General features: G+C 41.7%; 1 protein-coding gene across 1 annotated transcript; it reads left to right on the top strand.

Moving 5' to 3' along the window:
* The first annotated feature begins 7,051 nt into the window (after positions 1-7,051).
* On the top strand, positions 7,052-25,580 carry LOC144479882 (heat shock cognate 71 kDa protein). Its single transcript, XM_078198921.1, has 9 exons — positions 7,052-7,187; positions 9,918-10,127; positions 10,670-10,875; positions 14,790-14,942; positions 20,624-21,179; positions 21,473-21,675; positions 22,447-22,645; positions 23,026-23,258; positions 25,206-25,580. The coding sequence occupies exons 2-9, from the start codon at positions 9,923-9,925 to the stop codon at positions 25,386-25,388; spliced, it is 1,938 nt and encodes a 645-aa protein (XP_078055047.1). The 5' UTR covers positions 7,052-7,187; positions 9,918-9,922; the 3' UTR covers positions 25,389-25,580.
* The last annotated feature ends 599 nt before the right edge of the window (positions 25,581-26,179 follow it).

The following is a 26,179-nucleotide window of genomic DNA, read 5'->3' as shown; positions in this document are numbered from 1 at the left end:
CCTTTTGGACAATTTCTACTTCACTACTGGCACCAATGGATGGGAGCAGGGTACTTTACCCTAGTACTCCTGCTAGTGGAAGGAACTCCTATATCTGGGATGATGGCTCCTGTTCTTGCAAGAAGTCACTCAGAGCTGACAGAAATGAGAAACTCTTCCATTAGCAGAAACCATGACAGGAGAGGAGCGAGACTGAGACAGGAAGAGTCCGTCTATTGGTACAACAGGCCCCAGGTGTGGTGCTAAAGGGTGAATATCCTACCACTTTCAGGGTTGTTTCTTTTGTGAAAGTAAAAGCATACGTACATCGTGGCCTACAAATTAGGTTGCCAGAACGGAAAAACACTAAAAGCTGCAAAATAAGAAGACTGCTCCGAACTGCATCAATTTCTGCGTATTTGAGACACAAGTAATGGTCCTAGCACATGAATACTGAGATGAAAGGAGCTATCAATATTGAGTATGAGGACGGATGACCTCCTTTTATTACACAATGTTTATTGAGCCAGTGAGCTACAGAGAAAAACAGATAGTTTACATGATTGAACATTGGGCCAATAATGTTCCAGTGGCCCTCAGATACATGAAGTAGGTGACTGGGAAAAGGAAAGATTGGGTTGGGAGAATTAGGTGGAACACCTATCCCTCTATCAGCTCTGATGTTACCTATGACTCAGTGGTATCGCTTTCACCGCTAGAAGGTCGTAGGTTCACGACGCACTTGAGCGACTCCAACACAAAATCTAAATTGGCACTCTAGTGCAGTACCAAGGTGGTTTTGAAGGTGCTGCCTTTCAGATGAGATGTCAAGCCTAGACCCTGTCTAACCTCTAAGATAAATGTAGAAGACCACAAGGCACTACTTTAAAGAAGATCAGGGTTTCTCCCCACTGTTCTGGCTAAGATTCATCCATGAAACAACATTACCAAAATAGATTATCTCATTGGTGTTTGTGGGAGTTTGATGTATGTAAATTGGATGTTATGTTCCTAAATTACAGCAATGATTTCACTTCACAAAAATATTTCCCTGAGGCTTTCAGGCTTCAAAGACTTTGGGGACATCCAGAGTTTATGAAAGGTGTTGTACAAATGCAAGTCCATTTTATTTTTCTTCCCAGCTTGTTCAGGTAAATATAAAAATGGCTGAATTAACATGTTGTTTGTGGCCTAAAAAATGGTTCCTTTATGCACCACGTATTAGATTGTTTGAAACTTTGCTTTTCCTAAGTTCAGCTGGTGGAAGCTGACACCCCCAACCCCGCCCCCTCTCCCCCCCCCCCCCCCCCCCCCCGCAACCCACTAACATCCCCACTTCCTAGCCCCCTCACTTCACCAACTGACCTCCTAACTCCGCCTCCCTCCTTCCCCACCTGACATCCAGTACTGTAAAGAAAGGTGTGGCTTCCTTGAATCTGATGCTGCTGGACCATGTGGGACCTCTTTCGATACAGGCTCCAAGCAGCTCCGGTCATCAGAGCTTTCAGTGCAGTTTTCAAAAGCAAGTAAGTGTGCATTGAAGTCTTCAAATTCCAGCAAGCCATCGCTTTCCAGTGCTGGTTGGAAGTTGTGGTCCACTGTTTTCACACAAGTTAGGTACTATGCTTTATATCTAGAATATCTAGACGTTATGCAAAACCTGTATCAAACTTTGATTAGACAACATTTAAGGAAATGTTTGCAGTTTTGGTGCCATAAAAAGGATATATAGGCACCGGAGAGGATGCAGAGAAATTTACAAGGATATGTGAGTATACATATCAGGAAAAGATCTTTTTTCTCTTGAAGAAAGTCTGAAGGTGATCTAATCAAAGTCTTTAAAATTATGATAATTATGAAGGCTTGACAGAGTGGATCCAGAAAGAATGTTTCCAGTTCTAGGGAAAAGCTTAACTAGAGGAATCAACAGAAGGTAGTCACCAAAATATCCAATAGGAAATTCTAAAGAAACTTCTTTACCCAAAGAGTGAGAAGAATGTAAACTAGCTACCAAAGGGAGTGGTTGAAGTGAATAGTATAGCTGCATTTAAGGGAAAGCTAGACAGGCATGTGAGGGAGAAGGACAATAGAGGGTCACAATTATAGATTTAGATCAGGAAAAGCGAGAAGAGGTTTGAGTAGAGCATAAACATCAGCATGGACTGGTGGGGCTGAATGGTTCATTGCCATGTTGTATATTCTATGAAAATTAAAAGAGGCTCTGAAATAAGTAATTAAAGTGCCAAAAAGTTAGCTTTGTGTTCATGAGCAAAGTGGTTAAATGGTGTTGAGGTACAGATCAGTCACGATGAAACTAAATTTTGGAATGAGCACAATAGCTGAATGACATCCTATGTTCTCTATAGAAAATAAATAATCTGTAATCTTTTCATACATCTCGGCAATTAAAAACACCTCACACCCACACATGTTGGAAAGCCTTTGATAGCCATGATCAAAGGGGAATTAAAAATTGGCAACAAAAGAGCAATACATTTTATCAAGTTTCTAGGCTAGTTAGCTTAATATTTGTCATGGGGGAAATGTTGGAAGCTACTATCAAAGATGTCATGGAAGGACACTTAGAAAAATTCAAAGCAATCAGGCAGAATCAACATAGTTGAAAGGGAAAGGGAAATCGTGTTTAATCAATTTATTGGAGTGCTTTGAAGGAGTCATGTGCTGTGAGTAAAGGGGAACCAGTGGATGTAGTTTACTTAGATTTCCAGATGGTACTTGATAAGGTGCCACCACAAAGGTAGTCACAGAAAATAAAAACTCATGGTATAGGGGGTAACATATTGGCATGGATAGAATATTGGCTAGCTAACAGGATGCAGAAAGTTAGTATAAATGGGTCTTGATTGGCAAGATATAACAAGTGGTGTACCACAGGGATCAATGCTGGGCCTCAACTCTTTACAATTTTTATAAAAAGGGACCAATGTTATGGTTGCTTAAATTGATTTGATTTATTATTGTCACATGTATGGTGATATGATGAAGTATTGTTTCTTGCATACTGTACAGAAAAAACATACCGTTCATAGAATACATAGGGAGAAGGAAAGAATAAGGTGCAGAGTACAGTGTTGCAGTTACTGATAGGGTGAAGAGAAAGATCAGCTTAATACATGATAGGACCATTCAAAAGCCTGATGGCAGCAGGGAAGAAGCTGTTCTTGAGTTGGTTGGTACATATTTTCAGACTTTTGTCTCTTTTTCTCAAGAGAAGAGAGTACGTCTGGGGTGAGTGGGATCCTTGATTATGCTGGCTGCTTTTCTGAGGCAGCGGGAAGCGTAGACAGAGTCAATGGATCGGAGGTTGGTTTGCATGATAGACTGGGCTACGTTCACGAGCCTTTGTAGCTTCTTACAGTTTTGGTCAGTGCAGGAACCATACCAAGCTGTGATACAACCAGAAAGGATACTTTCTATGGTGCATCTGTAAAAATTGGAGTCGTAGTGGGCCTGGCAAATTTCCTTAACCTTAACCAGAAATTTGCTGATGACACAAAGATAGGTAGGAAAACAAGTTTTGAAGAAGACATAAGGAGACTACAAAGAGACATAGTTAGGTTAAGCGAGTGGACAAAGATCTGGAAAATGAAATATACTGTGGAAAAAAGCGAAATTGTCTATTTTGGCAGGAAGAATAAAAAAGAAGCATATTATCTAAATGGTGAGAAATTGCAGAGCTCTGAGATTCAGAGGAATCTAGGTGTCCTTTTGCATGAATCAGAAAAGACTAGTTTTAGGAAAACTAACAGAATGTTAACATTATTGTGTGGAGAACTGAATACAAAAGAAGGAAGGTCACTGATGAAACGACATCTGGAACAGTATGTACAGTATTCATCTCCTTATTTAAGGATGTAAATGTGTTAGAAGCAGTTCAGAGAACACTTCGACCAGGGTTGTCTTATGCAGAAAGGATGAGCAAACTAGGCTTGTATCCACTGGAATTTAGAAGAGTAAGAGGCGATTGAAACCTTTAAAATCCTGAGGGGTATTGTGATGTGGAGAGGATGTTTCTTCCGATGGGAAAATCTAAAACTAGGGGTCACTGTTTAAAAATACAGATGATGTGGAGATGCCGGCGTTGGACTGGGGTAAGCACAGCAAGAAGTCTCACAACACCAGGTTAAAGTCCAACAGGTTTACTTGGTAGCACTAGCCACAAGCTTTCAGAGCGCTGCTCCTTCTCACCTGATGAAAGGGGCAGCACTCCGAAAGCTTGTGGCTTGTGCTACCAAGTAAACCTGTTGGACTTTAACCTGGTGTGATGAGACTTCTTGCTAAAAATACAGGGCCACTTACTTAAGACAAAGATGAGAATTTTTTTGTTGAGAGTCTCTGGAACACGTCCTGAAAAGACAGTGGAAGCAGAATCTTTGAAGATTTTTAAGACAAAGGTGGATAGATTCTTGATAAGCAAGGGAAGTGAAATATTATTGAGGGTAGGCGGGAATATGGAGTTGAGGTAAAATCAGGTCACCCATGATCTTATTGAATTGTGGAGTAGGCTCGAGGGGCCAAGTGACTTGCTCCTAATTTGTATGTATGTTATAAAGAGAAAGTTGCAAGACCTTTCATTGAAATAGGATAGAATTTCTGGAAGAGGGTTAAACATCATCTTACATGGCATGTTCGTTATTTTATGTTATTACATAAAAACATGGTGTACTGATTTAATTAACTGAGTCCGATTATTCTGCAATTCTGTGTTCAACTTCCTATGAATTAAAGCAATAGAGCCAATCATGCCTGCTCTCCTTTCACCATGTGATTAATATACTTGATCTGCCTTCCGAGGTTCAAGAAGCACATATTCAAAAAACATCACTGTGCGGTTCAGGTGATAAAATGAATGTTATTTTTAGACTTCTGGCTACTATTTTACAAGCAAATGCAGGGCAGTGAAGGTCATTTCACATAAAAGTAGACTGCCACCACTAAATTCAAAATTTTGACAATGAGGAAATGCAAGAAAAATCCATATATTTTTCAGCTTTATCTGTAAACATCGAGTGAGAATTGCGTTGCTCAACTGTGATCTGCCCCATCTTTGGGTTGTCCCATTCAAAGTACAGTAAGAGTTTTAACAACACCAGGTTAAAGTCCAACAGGTTTATTTGGTAGCCAATTTGGTAACCCGTTGGACTTTAACCTGGTGTTGTTAAAACTCTTACTGTGTTTACCCCAGTCCAACGCCGGCATCTCCACATCATGACTACCATTCAAAGTAGACATAATCCCAAACTGTGGGTACTTGGAGTGCAGGGATCCCAGATGGAACTATATCCCCATTTTAAAATTAGCACATTTTATGCAAATAAAAGAACTTGATAGAAGCAAAAAAAAAACTATTAAGAATAACATTGTGGTAGAGCTTTGTCCTGGAGCATCCCAGCTGCTTAATGGCATTTGTAAGATCATTTTTGTCATCATAGCAAGAGGCAAGTGGCAGCTGCCCTTCTCAGAATCCAAGACAAATAAAATGTAAATGTTTTTCGTCCTCATGGCCTGATGAATGAAGGGACATCCACAATGTTGGTTCACTGATTGGTCTCTAGATGGTGGTGCAGGCATCCGCTGCATTTCTGTGCAAGGCAATCTATTCTATTCTCAGTGTAAAACTGAAGGATCCATCTGTATTTGCTGGTGAGCTGTGAATAGCTAGCGCAATGAAGAGGATCTTGGGCTTCAAATGCTAATCACATTTAACTGCAACCCAAAAATAATCGCAGCACTCATTCCCCATTGATGACAATATGCACCCAGGACATGTGCAATCACCTTGAACTGTGGTCCACCTCTTATTCTGTCGTGGGACAGGTCTGAGGCATTTTTTTTTCAAAGGAGTGGTGCAGTGCAACTGCAAAGGCGAAGTGATTCAGATTGTGAGATCAGCAAAGCAGCATTATTTTAATTGGGAAATGCGGGGGAGGGGGTGGGGGGGGGGGAAAGAGGGAAGAGAACTGAAACTACACAAATGGAACTGTGTAGTTTGGATTCATAACTCATTATTCAGACTAGGCTGAAATTTTAACTGGCAAACAAGTGCTTATTGGGAAGTGAAGAATCATTTCAATTTTAAAATGCAATAATGGGGATATTTTTTGAGGTGGGGAGGGGAAGGTAATTCATATGCTAATAAATATTTCACTTTGTATTAAAGACTTACACATTGATTTGACAATTGGGGGTCATTGCAATCTTAAGAATGTGATAATTGGGAGTTCTTTGACTTTGAGGTGGGGGGAGGGGGAGGAAGCAATTCATATGTTAATAAATATTCCAGTTTGTTTAAAATGATTACACACTCTTTCCCCCCCCCGGAAAGTTTTGGATCATAACTCATTATTCGGACAAGTCCAACCGAGTAAAATATGTGCTTATTCCAATTTTAAAATGCGATAATGGAGGATTTTTTTTGAGATGGGGTAAAGTAACTCATGTGTTAATAAATATTTCGCTTCGTTTGAAAGATGAACACACTGTTTTGACCACCCTAATCTAATCCAATCCAACCCAACCGGACTATTACCACATTACCCCCATTCCATCGACGCTAAATCTGGAAGCTTCCAGATTGTTCCACCGACAAGAGATCATCGCCTTCACCGAAAGGGGGCGGGGTTCAGAGCAACAGAGCCCCGCCTTACTATTGGGGGGTCTGACGTAAGGGGGGCGGGGCTATGAGCAAGGGGGTCGCCTTACTTGTGGTGGGTCTGGCGTCGGGGAGGGGGCGGGGCTCAGAGCAACGGAGCCCCGCCTTCCTATTGGGGGGTCTGACGTAAGGGGGCGGGGCTATGTGCAAGAGGGCCCGTCTTCCTATTGGTGGGTCTGACGTCGGGGAGGGGGGCGGGGCTCAGCGCAACGGAGCCCCGCCTTCCTATTGGGGGTCTGACGTAAGGGGGCGGGGCTATGTGCGAGAGGGTCCACCTTCCTATTGGTGGAACGGGCGCCAGGGGGGGGCGGGCGCCAGAGCAGACGCCGCCGATTGGCTGGAAGGTTCCAGTTCTTTCCAGAAGCTTCTGCAGGCGATTGGTAAAAGCGTTTTGGAGCCGCAGTGTGAGTCGGCGGAGCAGCAGCGAGCATCCAGTAGCTTCATCTCCACCCCCTTTTTTTTATTTGGGTCATTTATAGAGCTAGTCGTCGGTTATAAATCTCTTTATTTCCACTCTCATTCCCAATTTGTAAAAGTAAGTATGGTTTTATTCATTTAAAACACAATAGATATATATCGGCGCCGGTTGGTCTTCATTGAATGAAGCATCATCCCTTTGTTGTCGTCGTCTGCATCCCTTTTATTTTGCCTGTGGTTTTATTAACGGGTTTATTTGGCCGGGGAGAGTTTGGATCTAGTGCTGCTGCGGGGCGTCTGAAGGTGAGGAGGAGGAGGAGGAGGAGGGGGGGTGACTCTCCTGAGGAGAAATCCTTTATCTCAGCATCTTCTGCATCCCTGTTTTATAAATAAGATGTTGCCTCTTCGCTACTGGCCAGTGTTTTATTATTCACACCTGAAGTTAATACATTTCCTTTAAACTTCCTCCTGTGTGCAAATTTTAAATTGGTTCATAATAGGCATTTTTTTAAAAAAATCGCTAGTCTTTAAACAAATGTTAATTTTGAGGTTTAACTATATGGTTTGTGCAATTTGGTCTTGTTGGTTCATGTCTTATAGGCTTCAGTCATTTAGGAATTATATGTGAAGCCCCCAATCATTGCCATTTTCCCTTTATTTGTTAGGTGGATGAGTGCTGCTCCCAGTTTGGTGTAGTGTTGCAGTATAGTTGAAGAATATTTGTCTATTTAAGGTTTCATTTTCAGTATTTAATATTCTCTGACCACCCTTGTAGAAAATGTGAACTTAAATCAGCAGGAATACGGTGTCTGAGGTTTAGAATTGTTATATTTGCAGTTCACTGGATCTGAAGAATTATTCATAGTACAGAAGGAGGCCATTTGGTCCATTGAGTCAGTACTAATTCTCTAAAAGAGAATTTTACCCAGGTTTTTCTCCCCCACCCTATCCTTATGCATTTATCATGGCTAATTAGACTCCTTGGACAATAAGGGGCAATTTTAGCATAGTCAATCCACCTAACCTGCTCATCTTTGGACTGTGGGAAGAAACCGAAACACCTGGAGGGAACTTGCAAGCTGCAGCAGTCGCCCAAGGCTGGAATTGAACCTGGGTCCCTGGTTGTGATGTTATGCTGCCCAAAGAGATGGTGCACAATTCAGTGTGTTTCTGAAGCATTATTATCCCAAAGAGATGGCAACATTAAAAAACTTTGACAATATTATTTAAAATGTATTCTATTCTTCAAGTGTTCTCCAGTTCAATGCAGACCAATAGAAATGCTGAGGTGCCACATGCACTAGGGTGCGTTGTTAGTAAATGGCAATAGTTTTAGTAAACTTTTGTATTGTGCATGTTTGATTAAGGCATGTGTTTAAGATTAATCTGTTTCTGTATTGGAATGGTAAGAAAGGGTTAACTTCAATTTAGCTTCATGTCTTTTTAAATGCCTGCAAATCCATAGGTTTAGTTTCACTTTAAACGTTGCCTGCATTTTAATGCAGGCATTACAATGTAAAAATGATTAGTGTATTACTTAACTAGAGATCCACACTGTAAAGCAGAAGCACTTAATTTCAGTTTGGAACCAGGTAACACAGGCAAGGTGCATTCCACAAACTGCGAAACCAGACGGCAGTGGACAGGGACAGAATGCCAATCTGACCGAATGTAGAGATTTCTCATCCTAGCAATGAGATACCCACAGAATTTTTTTACAGTGGAATCTATTTCTTGATTTCAGTGTGTGGTGTGTCTAACCACATTTTGCCTATTGGTTTGCATATACTGTGTACTTTGAACATTAAGTATAAGATAATACTTGTAACCTGCATAATCCTTAGACCTCTGTAAAGGTATAATTGGGTGAAGGAGTAGTGTATTATAGTTGATTTTGAGTTTATCGGCAGCCCTCTGTTTATGTATCTAAACAAAAATTAAAAGTTGGGATTCATTGAGCCAGATTCCATCCTGGTATCTTTCTTGTCCAGTAGTGACATTAGCTGGAATCGATTGTGACAATTGTGTGCAGTGATGTTCAGCTTAGTGCTACCATTCAATAATCCCAGTAAAGTCCTACTCGGTATTATCTTATTGAATATTCTACTACTGATCAAAACAAATGTATTTTGCTTTGTCTTAAAATAAGTTGAAATGTCAGTGACACATCGGCTCATTTCTTTAAAATTAAGTGATTAAAAATGCAGTGGATTGTCAACTAGCTACATATGGCTAATGTTGGAGATAGATCATCAGTGGTTTGCCCAAAGGAATTACCAGGAGCAATGTCTGGAGGAGGAGCCTGACTGTGCTGACATGCATATCTTGTGACTTTGTTTTATTTACTCTGAGCAGGGAAGAGTTTAGGTAATTGTGTATCGTAATTCTAAATAGCATGCTATTTATTAAGAGTGTAACACATTTGCTACTAGATTGGAAATTAATATAACCTTGTAAACCATAAGTTTCAATTTGTTAATGAATAGAATCTCAATGCCATAGAAGACCCTTTGGCCCATTGTGGCTAAGTGATTCATCTGGTACCATTCCCTGTAGCCCTGCACATTCTTTCTCATCGTATGATGATCCAATTCCCTCGAGTGCATTGATTGAATCTACCTTCACTACAGTCTAAAGGCAGTGCATTCTAGATCTTAACCACTTGATGTTTGGAAATGTTTTTCCTCCTATTGCCATTATTACTTTTGCAAGTTAATGTGCCCATGATCCTTACACTAATGGGAACAGTTTTGACTCTTCTGTCCAGACCCTCAATTTTGAATAAGCTGAAAAATCTAAATTGAGCATTTGCTACCACAAAGAACAATTTTTCACAATTCCTTTGCAGGCAAAATGTCAAAGGGACCAGCTGTTGGTATTGATCTTGGGACAACCTACTCCTGTGTAGGTGTCTTCCAGCATGGGAAAGTTGAAATTATTGCCAATGACCAAGGCAACCGAACCACTCCAAGCTATGTTGCCTTCACAGACTCAGAAAGGCTCATTGGTGATGCAGCCAAAAACCAGGTGGCAATGAACCCAACCAACACTGTCTTTGGTGAGTTTCGTAAAATTCCATGCTCTGCAAATAAAGTTAGAATACTATTAAATGCTTTCATGTTTACTTTCTCTGGTATTTTGAGAATTCTGGTTTTGGAATACAAAGATTAATTTAACTTCCAAAACTTAGGGTTGGTATGCTTTTAATTTTCAGTCCTTGTAAGATAACAGTGGGGTGAACTTAAGTGCACAGGCTTGTCAACCAAACTATCTAGATAATATTGTCATTGGATAATTCCACCCATCCTTCAATTCCTTAACTGAGCTAATTTGATTCACTGCAGCTAGTGGAGAATCACTGCAATTGATGTCAGTATCTTGGGTTGGTAGGATGGGAACTTTCCTCCATATGGATGGGATTGAGCCCAGGATAAAAGTCGGCTCCCCCAGATCTCTCAATGATGGGCTTGCTGGCATGGGCCCCACATTTTCACATTGGGGGAAAAATGTATTTCATGAAACTGTACTCTACTAATTCTCTTGTAGCAGATGAGATTATTTTTCTGTTGCTTGTCTTCAGTATTTGAATTAATTTTGTAGATGCCAAGCGCCTCATTGGACGTAGATATGAAGACACTGTGGTTCAGGCTGATTTGAAGCACTGGCCTTTTGATGTAGTAAATGATGGAGGTCGTCCCAAGGTTAAAGTGGAATACAAAGGGGAAAACAAATGTTTTTACCCTGAAGAAATTTCCTCAATGGTGCTCACAAAAATGAAGGAAATTGCTGAAGCTTACCTTGGAAAGGTGCGTAACATGTTGCTTGGTAATAAACCCATACCCTAGATACTATTAACATCTTTCTTTAGCCTTTGCCTCCGATATCTGCAAGATTCTGAAATTTAAAGATCAGGAGTGCAATGGAATATATTCCACTTGCCTGGATGATTGCAACGCTTGAAGGTGAACACATTCCAAATTAAAGCAACCTACTTGATTGGCAGTCCATCCACAACTGATGCACAGTGGCAGCAGTTTGTACCATCCACATGAAGAATTGTAGCCACTCAAGGTATCTTTGACAGTAGCTTACAAACCGGTGACCGCAACCACCTAGAAGAACAAGGCAACAGATTCATGGGACGACACCATAGAACATAGAACAGTACAGCACAGAACAGGCCCTTTGGCCCACGATGTTGTGCCGAGCTTTATCTGAAACCAAGATCAAGCTATCCCACTCCCTATCATCCTGGTGTGCTCCATGTGCCTATCCAATAACCGCTTAAATGTTTCTAAAGTGTCTGACTCCACTATCACTGCAGGCAGTCCATTCCACACCCCAACCACTCTCTGCGTAAAGAACCTACCTCTGATATCCTTCCTATATATCCCACCATGAACCCTATAGTTATGCCCCCTTGTAATAGCTCCATCCACCCAAGGAAATAGTCTTTGAACGTTCACGCTATCTATCCCCTTCATCATTTTATAAACCTCTATTAAGTCTCCCCTCAACCTCCTCCGCTCCAGAGAGAACTGCCCTAGCTCCCTCAACCTTTCCTCATAAGACCTACCCTTCAAACCAGGCAGCATCCTGGTAAATCTCCTCTGCACTCTTTCCAGCGCTTCCACATCCTCCTCATAGTGAGGTGACCAGAACTGCGCACAATATTCCAAATGTGGTCTCACCAAGGTCCTGTACAGTTGCAGCATAACCCCACGGCTCTTAAACTCAAACCCCCTGTTAATAAAAGCTAACACACTATAGGCTGCCTTCACAACTCTATCCACTTGAGTGGCAACCTTCAGAGATCTGTGGATATGGACCCCAAGATCTCTCTGTTCCTTCAGTCTTCAGAATGCTACCTTTGACCCTGTAATCCACATTTAAATTTGTCCTACCAAAATGAATCACCTCACATTTATCAAGGTTAAACTCCATCTGCCATTTTTCAGCCCAGCTTTGCATCCTATCTATGTCTCTTTGCAGTCTACAACAGCCCTATCCCCCTCAACCCATCCATTACTCTACCAATCTTGGTGTCATCAGCAAATTTACTGATCCACCCTTCAGCCCCCTCCTCGAGGTCATTAATAAAAATCACAAATAGCAGAGAACCAAGCACTGATCCCTGTGGCACTCCACTAGCAACCTGCCTCCAGTCCGAAAATTTTCCATCCATCACCACCCTCTGTCTTCGATCAGATAGCCAGTTACCTATCCAATTGGTCAACTTTCCCTCTATCCCACCTCCTTACTTTCATCATGAGCTGACCATGGGGGACCTTACCAAACGCTTTACTAAAATCCATGTATATGACATCAACTGCCCTACCTTCATCAACACACTTAGTTACCACCTCAAAAAATTCTATCAAATTTGTGAGGCACGACTTGCCCTTCACAAATCCGTGCTGACTATCCCGGATTAATCCACATCTTTCTAAATGGTCGTAAATCCCATCCCTAAGGACTTTTTCCATCAACTTACCAACCACTGAAGTAAGACTAACCGGCCTATAATTACCAGGGTCATTTCTATTCCCTTAAACAGAGGAACAACATTCGCCACTCTCCAGTCCTCTGGCACCATCCCCGTGGACAGTGAGGACCCAAAGATCAAAGCCAAAGGCTCTGCAATCTCATCCCTTGCCTCCCAAAGAATCCTAGGATATATTTAATCAGGCCCTAGGGACTTATCGACCTTCAGTTTATTCAAAACTGCTAGTACATCCTCCCTCCGAACATCTATTTCCTCCAGCCTATTAGCCTGTAACACCTTCTCTTCCTCAAAAACATGGCCCCCCCTCCTTGGTGAACACTGAAGAAAAGTATTCATTCACCACACCTCCTCTTTCTACTGACTCCATACACAAGTTCCCACTATTGTCCTTGACTGGCCCTAACCTCACCCTGGTCATTCTTTTATTCCTCACAAGAGTAAAAAGCCTTGGGGTTTTCCTTGATCCAACCCGTCAAGGACTTCTCATGCCCCCTCCTAGCTCTCCTAAGCCCCTTTTTCAGCTCATTCCTTGCTAACTTGTAACCCTCAATCGAGCCATCTGAACCTTGTTTCCTCATCCCTACATAAGCTTCCCTCTTCCTTTTCACAAGACATTCCACTTCTTTTGTGAGCCATGGTTCCCTCACTCGGCCATTTCCTCCCTGCCTGACAGGGACATACCTATCAAGGACATGCAGTATTTGTTCCTTGAACAAGCTCCACTTTTCATTTATGCCTTTCCCTGACAGTTTCTGTTCCCATCTTATGTCCCCTAATTCTTGCCTAATTGCATCATAATTACCCCTCCCCCAATTATAAACCTTGCCCTGCCGTACAGCCCTATCCCCCTCCATTGCAGTAACAAAAGACACTGAATTGTGGTCACTATCTCCAAAGTGCTCTCCCACAACCAAATCTAACACTTGGCTCGGTTCATTTCCCAGTACCAAATCCAATGTGGCCCCACCTCTTGTCGGCCTATCCACATTGTGTCAGGAAGCCCTCCTGCACACACTGCACAAAAACTGCCCCATCTGAACTATTTGACCTACAAAGGTTCCAATCAATATTTGGAAAGTTAAAGTCCCCCATGACAACTACCCTGTGACCCCCACACCTATCCATAATCTGCTTGGCAATTTCTTCCTCCACATCTCTCTTACTATTTGGGGGCCTATAGTAAACTCCTAGCAACGTGACCGCTCCTTTCCTGTTTCTAACTGCAGCCCATATTACCTCAGTATGCAGATCCCCCTCGAGGTGCCTTTCCACAGCCGTTAAACTATCCTTGATTAACAATGCTCCTCCACCTCTTTTACCAGCTTCCCTACACTTACTGAAACATCTATACCCTGGAATGTCCAACAACCATTCCTGTCCTTGTTCTACCCATGTCTCCGTAATGGCCACAACATCGTAGTCCCAAATACCAATCCACGCCCCAAGTTCATCTACCTTGTTCTGGATGCTCCTTGCATTGAAGTAGACACACACTTCAACCCACCTTCCTGTCTACTGGTACCCACCCGCGACCTTGATACCTTCCCCAATACCTCACTACCCTCAACACTGACTGACACTGACCATCTGGGGAAGTTCCCTCCAAGCCATGTACCATTGTGACTTGGAAAAATATTGCTGTTCTATTATTGTCACTGGTTCAAAATCCTGTAACTCCCTAACAGCACTGTGTACCTATACCATATTGACTCCAGTGGTTCAAGGAGGCAGCTCCTCACCACCTTGTAGGCAGTGAGGGCTGGGAAATAAAAATGCTGGCCTAGCCAGCCACACTGCCATCCTGTGGAAGAAAGTATCTATTCTGGTTAAGTGTATAATGGAACATCTAACTGGATACAGTGGCCTCAGTGACAGGAAGATAGTTTTGATTTTGAATCTTTAGATGATTGGACTTGTCCAACTTGTTCGTCCGGCATTTCATCATACAGCAATCAGAGTGGAATACTTTGGGAGAAAATGTAGCCAGTAGGTTGGGCATGACTAAGTTCGGAGGCAATGAACAGTAATCAAAAGGAGCTGAGTGCAGAAGGCAATTGGCTTAAGTAATTTGGTAAGGATGCAGGATTTGGGTCTAAGACCATGCTGAAAATGAAGTCATTTTAATGAATGCATGTGTAAGCCTTGTGCAGACTCTACTGGACCAATATTTTTAAATGTATGGCATGTTAAATTTATATATTTTTTATCTTGCAGACTGTTACAAATGCTGTTGTCACAGTACCTGCTTATTTTAATGACTCGCAACGCCAAGCAACTAAGGATGCTGGAACTATTTCTGGTCTGAATGTTCTTCGTATTATAAATGAACCAACAGCTGCTGCCATTGCTTATGGCTTGGATAAAAAGGTATAATTTATGACTGAAAATTAAATGTTAATGCAGAAAATCCTGTGCCATGAAGCATGTTGTAGCAAATCTTAGTCCCATCAGGTTTTTTGTTTTTTTACAATAGCTTGTGTTAACCACAGCTCAGCTGGTGGCAATCAACTTTTGAATCAGGTGTTCAAGTCCTACTTAAGAGCACTAACATCAAGACTGACGTTCCAGTATAGTACTGTGGGAGTGCTGTACTGGAGATGATCTTTCAGGTGAAATGTTAAGTCAGAGGGTCAGTCTGCCTTCATTTCATGAGGATGTGAAAAGTCCCAGAGTAGAGGAAGGAATCTTGTGTTTTTAGACAATATTTATTTATCCTTCGAACAACATCCGACAATAAAAATTATCTGATCATTATCATGTTGCTGTTTGCAGGAGCTTGCTGTGTGCAAATTAGTACCAGCTTTTCCTCCGTTACAGCAGAGCTTTGAGACACTTGATGCACTTGTATAGTGCGTTTCACAGGCAAGTTTTTTCTAATTTCTGTTGCTGACTGCAATAATTTGTTTCACTTTGGGTATCCAACCTGCCTTTTCAGAAGTTGACATATTAGGTTCCAGGAAATATCCAAGCTTGTAAGTAACTTCCTACGGAGAAGTTTAAACCACTTATTAGCTGACTGTTACATTTATACTATTGGTGGGCATAATCTATTTACCCATGTTGAAATCTCAACTTCCGAGTTTGACTTTAACACAAACACACATTACGCAAGATACTTAACCGGCAGATTGTCTTTATTTTACTTGCTAGCAAGGGGAGGAGCCGTGACACCACAGACAAAGAAAATCATCCTGGTTTACACGATTCTGCAGCTCAGTCAGTTGGACACGATCCAATCAAGTGTTACAAATGAAATACTTTACGTATTGATCCAATAGAAATACTGAATCACCCTGATCTGAGGTCACGATACCTTGTGGGTACCCCAATATATCATCCCTAAGCCTGCCCTCTAGTCTCTTAGTCAGACTTTATGTCTCTCTTTTGATAGCAGTCTCACAAAGCATCTTCACTAAAACAGTCTCACATGGGCATCCTTTAATTGATAAAGGGGGCCTACAGAAGCCATTAGTATTTTATGGTCTTGTCAGTGAAGTTAACTGAATCACTAAGGGATGTGGTCAACTCATCTTGCCTTCAGGATATTTCCCGATTATAGCCCTGATAAGTTTTTTGTTTATTGCCAACTTAATGAAATACATATAGGCTGGAAATTTGGGCGAAGAAATGGCAGATGGAGTTCAATCCAGATGAATGCAAAGTGATGCATTTTGGTAGAACTAACGTAGGGGGGAGCTATATGATAAATGGCAGAACCATAAAGGGTGTAGATACGCAGAGGGACCTGGGTGTGCAAGTCCACAGATCCTTGAAGGTGACATCACAGGTGGAGAAGGTAGTGAATAAGGCATATGGCATGCTTGTCTTTATAGGACGGGGCATAGAGTATAAAAGTTGAGGTCTGATGTTGCAGTTGTATAGAACGTTGGTTCGGCCGCATTTGGAATACTGCGCCCAGTTCTGGTCGCCACACTACCAGAAGGACGTGGAGGCTTCAGAGTGCAGAGGAGGTTTACCAGGATGTTGCCTGGTATGGAAGGGCTTAGTTATGAGGAGAGATTGGGTAAACTGGGGTTGTTTTCACTGGAAAGACAGAGGTGAAAGGCATAGATAGGGTGAACGGTGAGAAGCTTTTTCCCAGGTCGGTGGTGATGTTCATGAGGGGTCATAGGTTCAAGGTGAGGGGGGGGGGGAGGGGAGAGAGGTTTAACACAGATATCAGAAGGGCGTATTTTACACAGGGTGGTGGGGGCCTGGAATGTGCTGCCGGGCAAGGTGGTGGAGGCGGACACACTGGGAACGTTTAAGACTTATCTAGAGAGCCACATAGAACAGTACAGCACAGAACAGGCCCTTCGGCCCACGATGTTGTGCCGAGCTTTATCTGAAACCAAGATCAAGCTATCCCATTCCCTATCATCCTGGTGTGCTCCATGTGCCTATCCAATAACCGCTTGAATGTTCCTAGAGTGTCTTGACTCCACTATCACTGCAGGCAGTCCATTCCACACCCCAACCACTCTCTACGTAAAGAACCTACCTCTGATATCCTTCCTATATCTCCCACCACGAACCCTATAGTTATGCCCCCTTGTAATAGCTCCATCCACCCGAAGAAATAGATAGAGTGAATGTTCAAAGTCTATCACCTTCATCATTTTATAAACCTCTAAGTCTCCCCTCGGCCTCCTCTGCTCCAGAGAGAACAGCCCTAGCACCCTCAACCTTTCCTCATAAGACCTACCCTCCAAACCAGGCAGCATCCTGGTAAATCTCCTCTGCACTCTTTCCAGCGCTTCCACATCCTTCTTATAGTGAGGTGACCAGAACTGCACACAGTATTCCAAATATGGTCTCACCAAGGTCCTGTACAGTTGCAGCATAACCCCACGGCTCTTAAACTCCAACCCCCTGTTACTAAAAGATAACACACGATAGGCCTTCACAGCTCTATCCACTTGAGTGGCAACCTTCAGAGATCTGTGGATATGAACCCCAAGATCTCTCTGTTCCTCCACAGTCTTCAGAACCCTACCTTTGATACCCTGTAATCCACATTTAAATTAGTCCTGCCAAAATGAATCACCTCACATTTATCAGGGTTAAACTCCATTTGCCATTTTTCAGCCCAGCTTTGCATCCTATCTGTCTCTTTGCAGCCTACAACAGCCCTCCACCTCATCCACTACTACACCAATCTTGGTGTCATCAGCAAATTTACTGATCCACCCTTCAGCCCCCTCCTCTAGGTCATTAATAAAAATCTCACAGAGCAGAGGACCAAGCACTGATCCCTGTGGCACTCCGCTAGCAACCTGCCTCCAATCCGAAAATTTTCCATCCACCACCACCCTCTGTCTTCGATCAGAAAGCCAGTTACCTATCCAATCTGCCAACTTTCCCTCTATCCCACACCTCCTTACTTTCATCATAAGCTGACCATGGGGGACCTTGTCAAACGCCTTACTAAAATCCATGTATATGACATCAACTGCCCTACCTTCATCAACACACTTAGTTACCACCTCAAAAAAATTCAATCAAATTTGTGAGGCACGACTTGCCCTTCACGAATCCGTGCTGACTATCCCGGATTAATCCGCATCTTTCTAAATGGTCGTAAATCCCATCCCCAAGGACCTTTTCCATCAATTTACCAACCACCAAAGTAAGACTAACCAGTCTATAATTACCAGGGTCATTTCTATTCCCTTTCTTAAACAGAGGAACAACATTCGCCACTCTCCAGTCCTCTGGCACCATCCCTGTGGACAGAGGACCCAAAGATCAAAGCCAAAGGCTCTGCAATCTCATCCCTTGCCTCCCAAATAATCCTAGGATATATTTAATCAGGCCCAGGGGACTTATCGACCTTCAGTTTATTCAAAACTGCCAGGTCATCCTCCCTCTGAACATCTCTTTCCTCCAGCCTATTAGCCTGTAACACCTTCTCTTCCTCAAAAACATGGCCCCTCTCCTTGGTGAACACTGAAGAAAAGTATTCATTCATCACCTCGCCTATCTCTACTGACTCCATACACAAGTTCCCACTACTGTCCTTGACCGGCCCTAACCTCACCCTGGTCATTCTTTTATTCCCCTCATAAGAGTAAAAAGCCTTGGGGTTTTCCTTGATCCGACCCGCCAAGGACTTCTCATGTCCCCTCCTAGCTCTCCTAAGCCCCTTTTTCAGTTCGTTCCTTGCTAACTTGTAACCCTCAAACGAGCCATCTGAACCTTGTTTCCTCATCCCTCCATAAGCTTCCCTCTTCCTTTTTCACAAGACATTCCTCCTCTTTCGTGAACCATGGTTCCCTCACTCGGCCATTTCCTCCCTGCCTGACAGGGACATGCCTATCAAGGACACCCAGTATTTGTTCCTTGAAAAAGTTCCACTTTTCATTAGTTCCTTTCCCTGACAGTTTCTGTTCCCAACTTATGCCCCCTAATTCTTGCCTAATCGCATCATAATTACCCCCCCCCCAATTGTTAACCTTGCCTTATCCCTCTCCATTGCAATAACAAAAGGTACCGAATTCTGGTCACTATCTCCAAAGTGCTCTTCCACAACCAAATCTAACACTTGGCCCAGTTCATTTCCCAGTACCAAATCCAAACCCCTTGTCGGCCTATCCACATATTGTGTCAGGAAACCCTCCTGCACACACTGCACAAAAACTGCCCCATCCGAACTATTTGACCTACAAAGGTTCCAATCAATATTTGGAAAGTTAAAGTCCCCCATGACAACTACCCTGTGACCCCCACACATATCCATAATCTGCTTAGCAATTTCTTCCTCCACATCTCTATTACTCTATTACACATGAACGGAGTGGGAATGGAGGGATACAAAAGAATGGTCTAGTTTGGACCAGGGAGCGGCGCAGGCTTGGAGGGCTGAAGGGCCTGTTCCTGTGCTGTATTCTTTGTTCGTATGTGTATATATTGCTTATCAATTCAATGACTCAGCTTTTTATCACTGCCAACAAATTCAAGGGGTTTCATTGTTACCATTAATTGTCAGTTCCCACTAAGTCTCCTACCATAACTCTTTCATTAGTTAAGACATTAATATCTTTCTGACTTTTGATTAGAAACTGAAGGCAGCTTCATTAAAACTCTTGTTTCAGTTGTTTCTGAGGCAATTAAGTCTCCTTTATGGCCTTGTGATTCCAACAGTTGGGTGCTTTAAAGGAATGTATCAAAGGGGCACTCCAACTGTGCATCTAAGTTTCTTTAATTTCTAATGTATAGAAATATTTATATGTATGGACTCATTAAAGGTATTACATGTACCATTAAAACAAAGTATTTAAAACACCTCATTACAATTACTTGCAAATTTGCTGTCCATTGATAGTGAATTCTGCATTTTTTAAAAATTGATTAAACAAAAACCCTAGCAGAGTCTATCAATCTTATAGTAGCCCTTTTCTTTTCTATCTTTCTACACCCACTCCAATGAGCGAACGCTTTGGTATTGGAATACCAAATTGTCCATCCTTCAGACAAGACAAGCCCAACAACTTTTTTATTTTGAGTACTTTGGAAAAATATAAGTCAAAGAAAAATTTGAAGAGTGTAGCTGAAAGTGATCTTTGCTCTTGGATGGCAATGCATAAATTAGTCAAATCAGACTGAAGTAGATGGGAAGTGATACAAGACTGGAGAAGTATGGTGTGGAACCTGGTGAAAGCATTAGCCAGAGTTGATTGAGAACCTGGGTAAAGAATGGCATTTAAATTGAAGTTCATGGAGGGCGATAGTTGGAAGGCTAGCGAGGATGCTTTTGGTGGCTCAATTAAGACAATATATGGATAAAGGTTTCTAAGGCAGGAAATGGGTGTGGAATTGCAAGCTGGACTAGAGTTCATCGTAAAGCAGTTAGTGGGTGGAGGGGGCTAATGTTTCTGCCTGACACCATTGTTCCTCTTTCCATCAGTACCATCAAGAACAGATTGGTCATTTATCTCGTGCAGGTTATGGGATTTTATTTGTATGCAAAATAATTGCAGAATTTACTGGTACAAGTGTATATCCAAGTAATTCATTGGATATTTGAAAGCCATAAATTGTTTCTGCAGGTTGGTGCTGAAAGAAATGTACTGATTTTTGACCTGGGTGGCGGCACCTTCGATGTATCCATCTTGACCATTGAAGATGGTATATTTGAAGTCAAGTCTACAGCTGGTGACACCCATCTTGGTGGTGAGGACTTTGATAGCCGCATGGTCAACCATTTTATTGCTGAATTCAAACGAAAATATAAGAAAGACATCACTGACAACAAGAGAGCTGTTCGCCGTCTCCGCACCGCATGTGAACGTGCCAAGCGTACCCTGTCATCCAGTACGCAAGCTAGCATTGAAATTGACTCTCTGTACGAGGGTGTTGATTTCTACACCTCCATCACCAGGGCACGATTTGAAGAGCTCAATGCCGACCTCTTCCGAGGCACACTTGATCCTGTTGAGAAATCCTTGCGAGATGCAAAGCTTGACAAGGCTCAAATCCATGACATTGTCCTAGTTGGTGGATCCACTCGCATTCCCAAAATCCAGAAGTTGCTGCAAGACTTCTTCAATGGCAAGGAGCTGAACAAGAGCATCAACCCTGATGAGGCTGTTGCATATGGTGCAGGTAACCAAATTTATTTCTGTAGATGGAAATATTTGCTACCTGAAGCAAAATCTCATACTACTGTTTAAATAGGATATTTAAATGAATGGAGACTATCAAAATGTTGCAATAAGTATAAATGGAAAAAGTTGGATCTTGCAGTAGGTACCAGAAACTATTCACTGTTTCCATTATTTTGATGCTTGCATACGATGGAGAGTTTGTGATGGTGTTAATTTCTAATCATGAAACAAATATCCCTGTAGTGGCCGAAGCATCTATTAATTTGGTAATGCAATATAATGTGTTTTCAGCTGTGCAGGCTGCTATCTTGGCTGGTGACAAGTCGGAGAATGTACAGGATTTGCTATTATTGGATGTTACTCCACTGTCCCTGGGTATTGAAACAGCTGGTGGTGTAATGACTGTCCTAATCAAACGTAATACCACCATTCCAACAAAGCAAACACAGACCTTCACCACCTACTCTGACAATCAGCCTGGTGTGCTCATCCAGGTGAGAACTTGGTTTGTTTTGCCTTAAGGTCAGTGTCTATAATTTGCCAAATACACTTGGGTATATAAATATACAAGAAATGCTTTCACTGAACATTCCAAGGCACATTAACCATAATAAGGAGGAAAGATGAACATAAAGGAAATATGGAACTGAGTGACTGAAAATTTGGTTGAAGAGGTGGGTATTAAAAAGCTGCTTGAGTTAGGTGGTGAAGCAAAAGAACAGTGGACCCAAGTAAGTTGACGGCATACATGTTCATGGTGGGTTGAATGGAGGTAGTTTGGGAGAATGCACAAGATCAGTGCCTGAAGAATCAGTGGGGAAATTAATATTTCTGGGTTGCAGGTAAAAGGAGTGAGTCCATGGAGCAATTGAGAATTTTAAATTTAAGGCATTGGGATTCAATACAATCCTTACTGACTTAGACCAACTTGCAATAATAGAACATCTTGACACAGTAAGATGCATCAGTGCTTTGGAGATCTACAACTGGAAATAGGCAGCAGAATGTGAATGAATTGGTGACAAAAAGCAGGTGGTGGAGGCAGTTTATTCTACAGATGGCAATGACCATTTTTTCTTGGTCATAGTGAGGATATGGGGTCAGATGTTGAAATCTGACTGCAAGGACTTAATATCTCATTTCCTGGACTGTGACTATTGTTACGTCAGCACTGCAGCGGAGTTAGTTTTACTTCCCTAATAGTCACAATGTTTCACTTTCCAGGAGACATTGCTAACAATTAATCTTATCATGTTTCCATTTAGGTGTACGAGGGTGAAAGAGCCATGACCAAGGATAACAACTTGCTGGGCAAGTTTGAGCTGACTGGAATTCCACCTGCTCCACGGGGTGTGCCTCAAATTGAGGTGACTTTTGATATTGATGCCAATGGTATCTTGAATGTGTCTGCAGTGGATAAGAGCACTGGAAAGGAAAACAAGATCACCATCACAAATGACAAAGGTGAATCACTGCTCTGTATGGTGGATTTTAATTTTTGGTGCCAAAGCTAGCTCACTATAACGCTTGTTGATTGAGATTGTAAATCTACACTAAACATTACGCCACTGAACTAAAAGAGCTTTGCTCATTGTGTTAACTTTTGTGAACCTTGTAGCTAAAAATATTGTCAGTCTGATGTAGCATAGGAATTGGACCTTTGCTACTCTTGAAGGCCACTGCTTCACTCCCAAGTTGTTCCACAGTTCTTTCTGAAACTGAGGCCTTGAAGAATTTAATTTGTAATGCTATTTGAGATTACTAGAGCTGGACATAAACATGGATTAAGTGCAGCTCAACATTTATAACGAATGAGGTAAATAGCATTTGGATTATATCAACAGGTCGCTTGAGCAAAGAAGACATTGAACGTATGGTCCAGGAAGCTGAGAAGTACAAAGCAGAGGATGAACAACAGCGTGACAAAGTTTCATCAAAGAACTCCCTGGAATCCTATGCTTTCAACATGAAGGCAACCATTGAGGATGAGAAACTAAAGGGCAAAATAAGTGATGATGACAAGCAAAAGGTTTTAGATAAATGTAATGAAGTTATCAGTTGGCTGGATAAGAACCAGGTAAATTGCAATTAATGAAGGTTATTCTGTTAAAGGATTATTGTAATCACATTTGTTATTACAGCACAGAGGGCTATTCATTCCCATCAAGTTTATTTCCCTCAACTACTCATCCAATTTTTGGTCCATGTACAGGGCTAATACAGAAGTCATTTGCACCATTTGATGTGGCACAGATCTATAAACATCAAGAAGATCCCAAGTCTGCTAATGCAAACTGCTCTTTTTTTGGTCTATCGTATCTAAATCTGTTTCTAAAACCTTCCTGGCTGCCTGTAGTTAGGTGGAATATTCTTCTTTGCGTTAAGTATGGGTGTAACATTTGCCACTCCATCCTCTGGTTCCTCCCCTGTATCTAGAGCAGATTAGAAGATCATTGCAGACTTGTCATTATCTGAATCCTCATTTCCTATGTTTAATGTAAATTAATGTCAAACATAAAATATTTGACTCTGAAGGATTATTTAAAGTTTCCGTTGGCTTCCCCATTTTAATTCGGCTGTTTGTCCCTAATTTCCTTGTTTTCTGACAGCTGCAAACATGACAGCACAGTGATCAGCACTAAACATCACAGCACCAGGGACCCAGTTCAATTCTGGCTTTGGGTGACTGTTCCTCTGGGTGCTCTGGTTTCCTCCCACAGTCCAAAGATGTGTAGGTTAGGTATATTAACCATGGTAAATGCAAAGGGTTGGAGTAGGATGGAGGGGAGGGCCTGGTGGAATGCTCTTTCAGAGTTGGTACAGACTCAATGGGCCAAATGGCCTCTTACTGCACTAAGGATTCTATGGTTCTATTTGGTCAATTCAAAGTTAGTGTTGACTATCTTTGAGAAGCAAGTAAAGTACCTATTCTTTGCTTGATGCAGTGCATGCATCTCCTGAATTGGAGTCAATTTGTATGAATCCTGGCTTTACCACCCTTCTGATCAGTATTTGAGATCAATTAATTGTAGTGCTAATTTGGCAGGCACATGGGCTCAAACTTGGAACCCTCTTGATTGTGTTGTGCCACACCAGAGCGCAATCAACATCCAGACTAGTTAGGAAAATGTGTCTCGAAGTACATGAATAATAAGGAATGCAACTTATGTAATTGCATAAGAGCAGAGTCATTTGGGTATCCAGATACCTGCATTGTTGCACTTGTTCAAAATACTCATGCAAATTGAGTGGCTTTTATTCAGGAGCAGCAAAGTTTTGCAGTGATTCAGTTATGTAGGGGATTGGTTAGGCCTCATGAGTATTGTAATCTATTGTTGGGAATTAACTCGGGAAGGATAAATTGGCCTTTGAGGTAGTACAGTAAAGGTTTACCAGAATACAATGATAGGATTAAGTACTAGCTGCATAAATTTGTATTTAGATTGGAGTGACTTGATTTAAGTGATTACATGGAGGGATTTGATATAGATAGAGAAACTTTAACTGGAAGAATTCTTAAAATAATTCCATGTGTAATGTTCATAGCCATTTAGGACTTAAAAATGAAAGCATTTTTTCACAATTGTGGTTGCTAGTTGAATTCAATTTTAAGAATTGTTGACAAGGTTGAGGTATTTTCCTGTTGCAGCAGACTGGGCTGAATGGCCAATTCCTAGGAACACGGGCATTAACCACTGAGGTGCAGCAACCTGTAGCCTAGGTTTCTTTCAAAATGATGCTAAAATGTGAGTCTTGACTCCAGTTAGTGCATATAATTTGAGTGATGGGAAAGGATTTTAATGAGGAAAAGACCAGAGGAGGCACAAAAGCCATTCTTGTAAGAAAAGCAAACATTTTATATTTAGCCTAGTGAGGAGGATCTTTCATTCTGGAGTCACAGGTTGACAGATCCTTAAAGGAAGCTTGATATTAATCAAATTTCAAAAATGTAATTAGATGAAACGCTTATTCATATGTATACCTATGGTATTAGGCTGACTTGTCATATGCTTTTTTTTTTCAGACTGCAGAAAAGGATGAATATGAACATCAACTGAAAGAAATAGAGAAGATCTGCAATCCAGTTGTTAGCAAGTTGTATCAGGGTGCTGGTGGCATGCCTGGTGGGATGCCTGAAGGCTTTCCTGGTACTGGTGCTGCTCCTGGAGGAGGATCTTCTGGACCAACCATTGAAGAAGTTGACTAAAACATTAATGTACAGTAAGAATTGGTGAGAATAGGAAACTGGATGTTTGTGTACTGTGATTTAAGGCGAATCCACAATGTACTATTGCGCTGTAAGTAAATATGATGTAAAAGTTTGAGACTGAAAAGCATCTTGTTAATTTAAATTCTAGTTGAAATCTTTGCATCTTCTAATAAAAGAGCAATACATACCAAAAGTTGTTTTCCTTCACTCCTAGATTTGATGACTCATCTCTTTAAAGGTGCTGGCTGAAATCATCTGCAGTGTGATTTAATGCTACCAGTACTGTGATCATGTTCATGTTTGACCTTGAATAACTGGCTTTTGACAGGAAGAACACTACACCTAAACCCAGTCTTGTGTTCCTACCCAATCCAGGACATTTTCCTTTTTGGCCAGTAAAGTAGAATTTATCACATCCTACAAATAAATTTGTAGGATAGTCCATTGCACTGTTGGTTTGACACTCTTTTGTACTTGAGGATGAATTTACACCTCCAGTGAAACCTGGACTTGAGTCTTGTCCAGGAGGGTCTTTTTGAATAAAAAATGTAGTTTAATTTCATGAGTCTAGACAAATGTACCTCCATCTGTACTGCTCTGTTTTGGGTAGGGGGAAAAACACTTGGGATTGCCCTTCTAAATTGTAAATATTTGATTGTCTTAACCACTACCCCAATCCATTCCTTGTTAAACACATCCTTTACTACCTTGCATTCTATTTTGAATATGGCCCCATCTTTCTGGAGTTCAAGAAATGCTGACTTCAGTCTGTCTATTTTGTGCACTAA

This window comes from Mustelus asterias, chromosome 27, assembly GCF_964213995.1.
Source record: "Mustelus asterias chromosome 27, sMusAst1.hap1.1, whole genome shotgun sequence".
NCBI classification, from domain to species: domain Eukaryota; kingdom Metazoa; phylum Chordata; class Chondrichthyes; order Carcharhiniformes; family Triakidae; genus Mustelus; species Mustelus asterias.
Note: the sequence above shows the minus strand (reverse complement) of the source record. Positions and strands in the feature narration are given on the sequence as shown.

Excerpts from the sequence above, each read along its gene's own strand:
- LOC144479882 (XM_078198921.1), top strand. The coding sequence starts at position 9,923 with ATGTCAAAGGGACCAGCTGTTGGTATTGATCTTGGGACAACCTACTCC. Across the intron at positions 10,876-14,789 it reads CTGAAGCTTACCTTGGAAAG|ACTGTTACAAATGCTGTTGT; the intron begins GTGCGTAACATG and ends TTTATCTTGCAG. Across the intron at positions 22,646-23,025 it reads CACCATCACAAATGACAAAG|GTCGCTTGAGCAAAGAAGAC; the intron begins GTGAATCACTGC and ends TTATATCAACAG.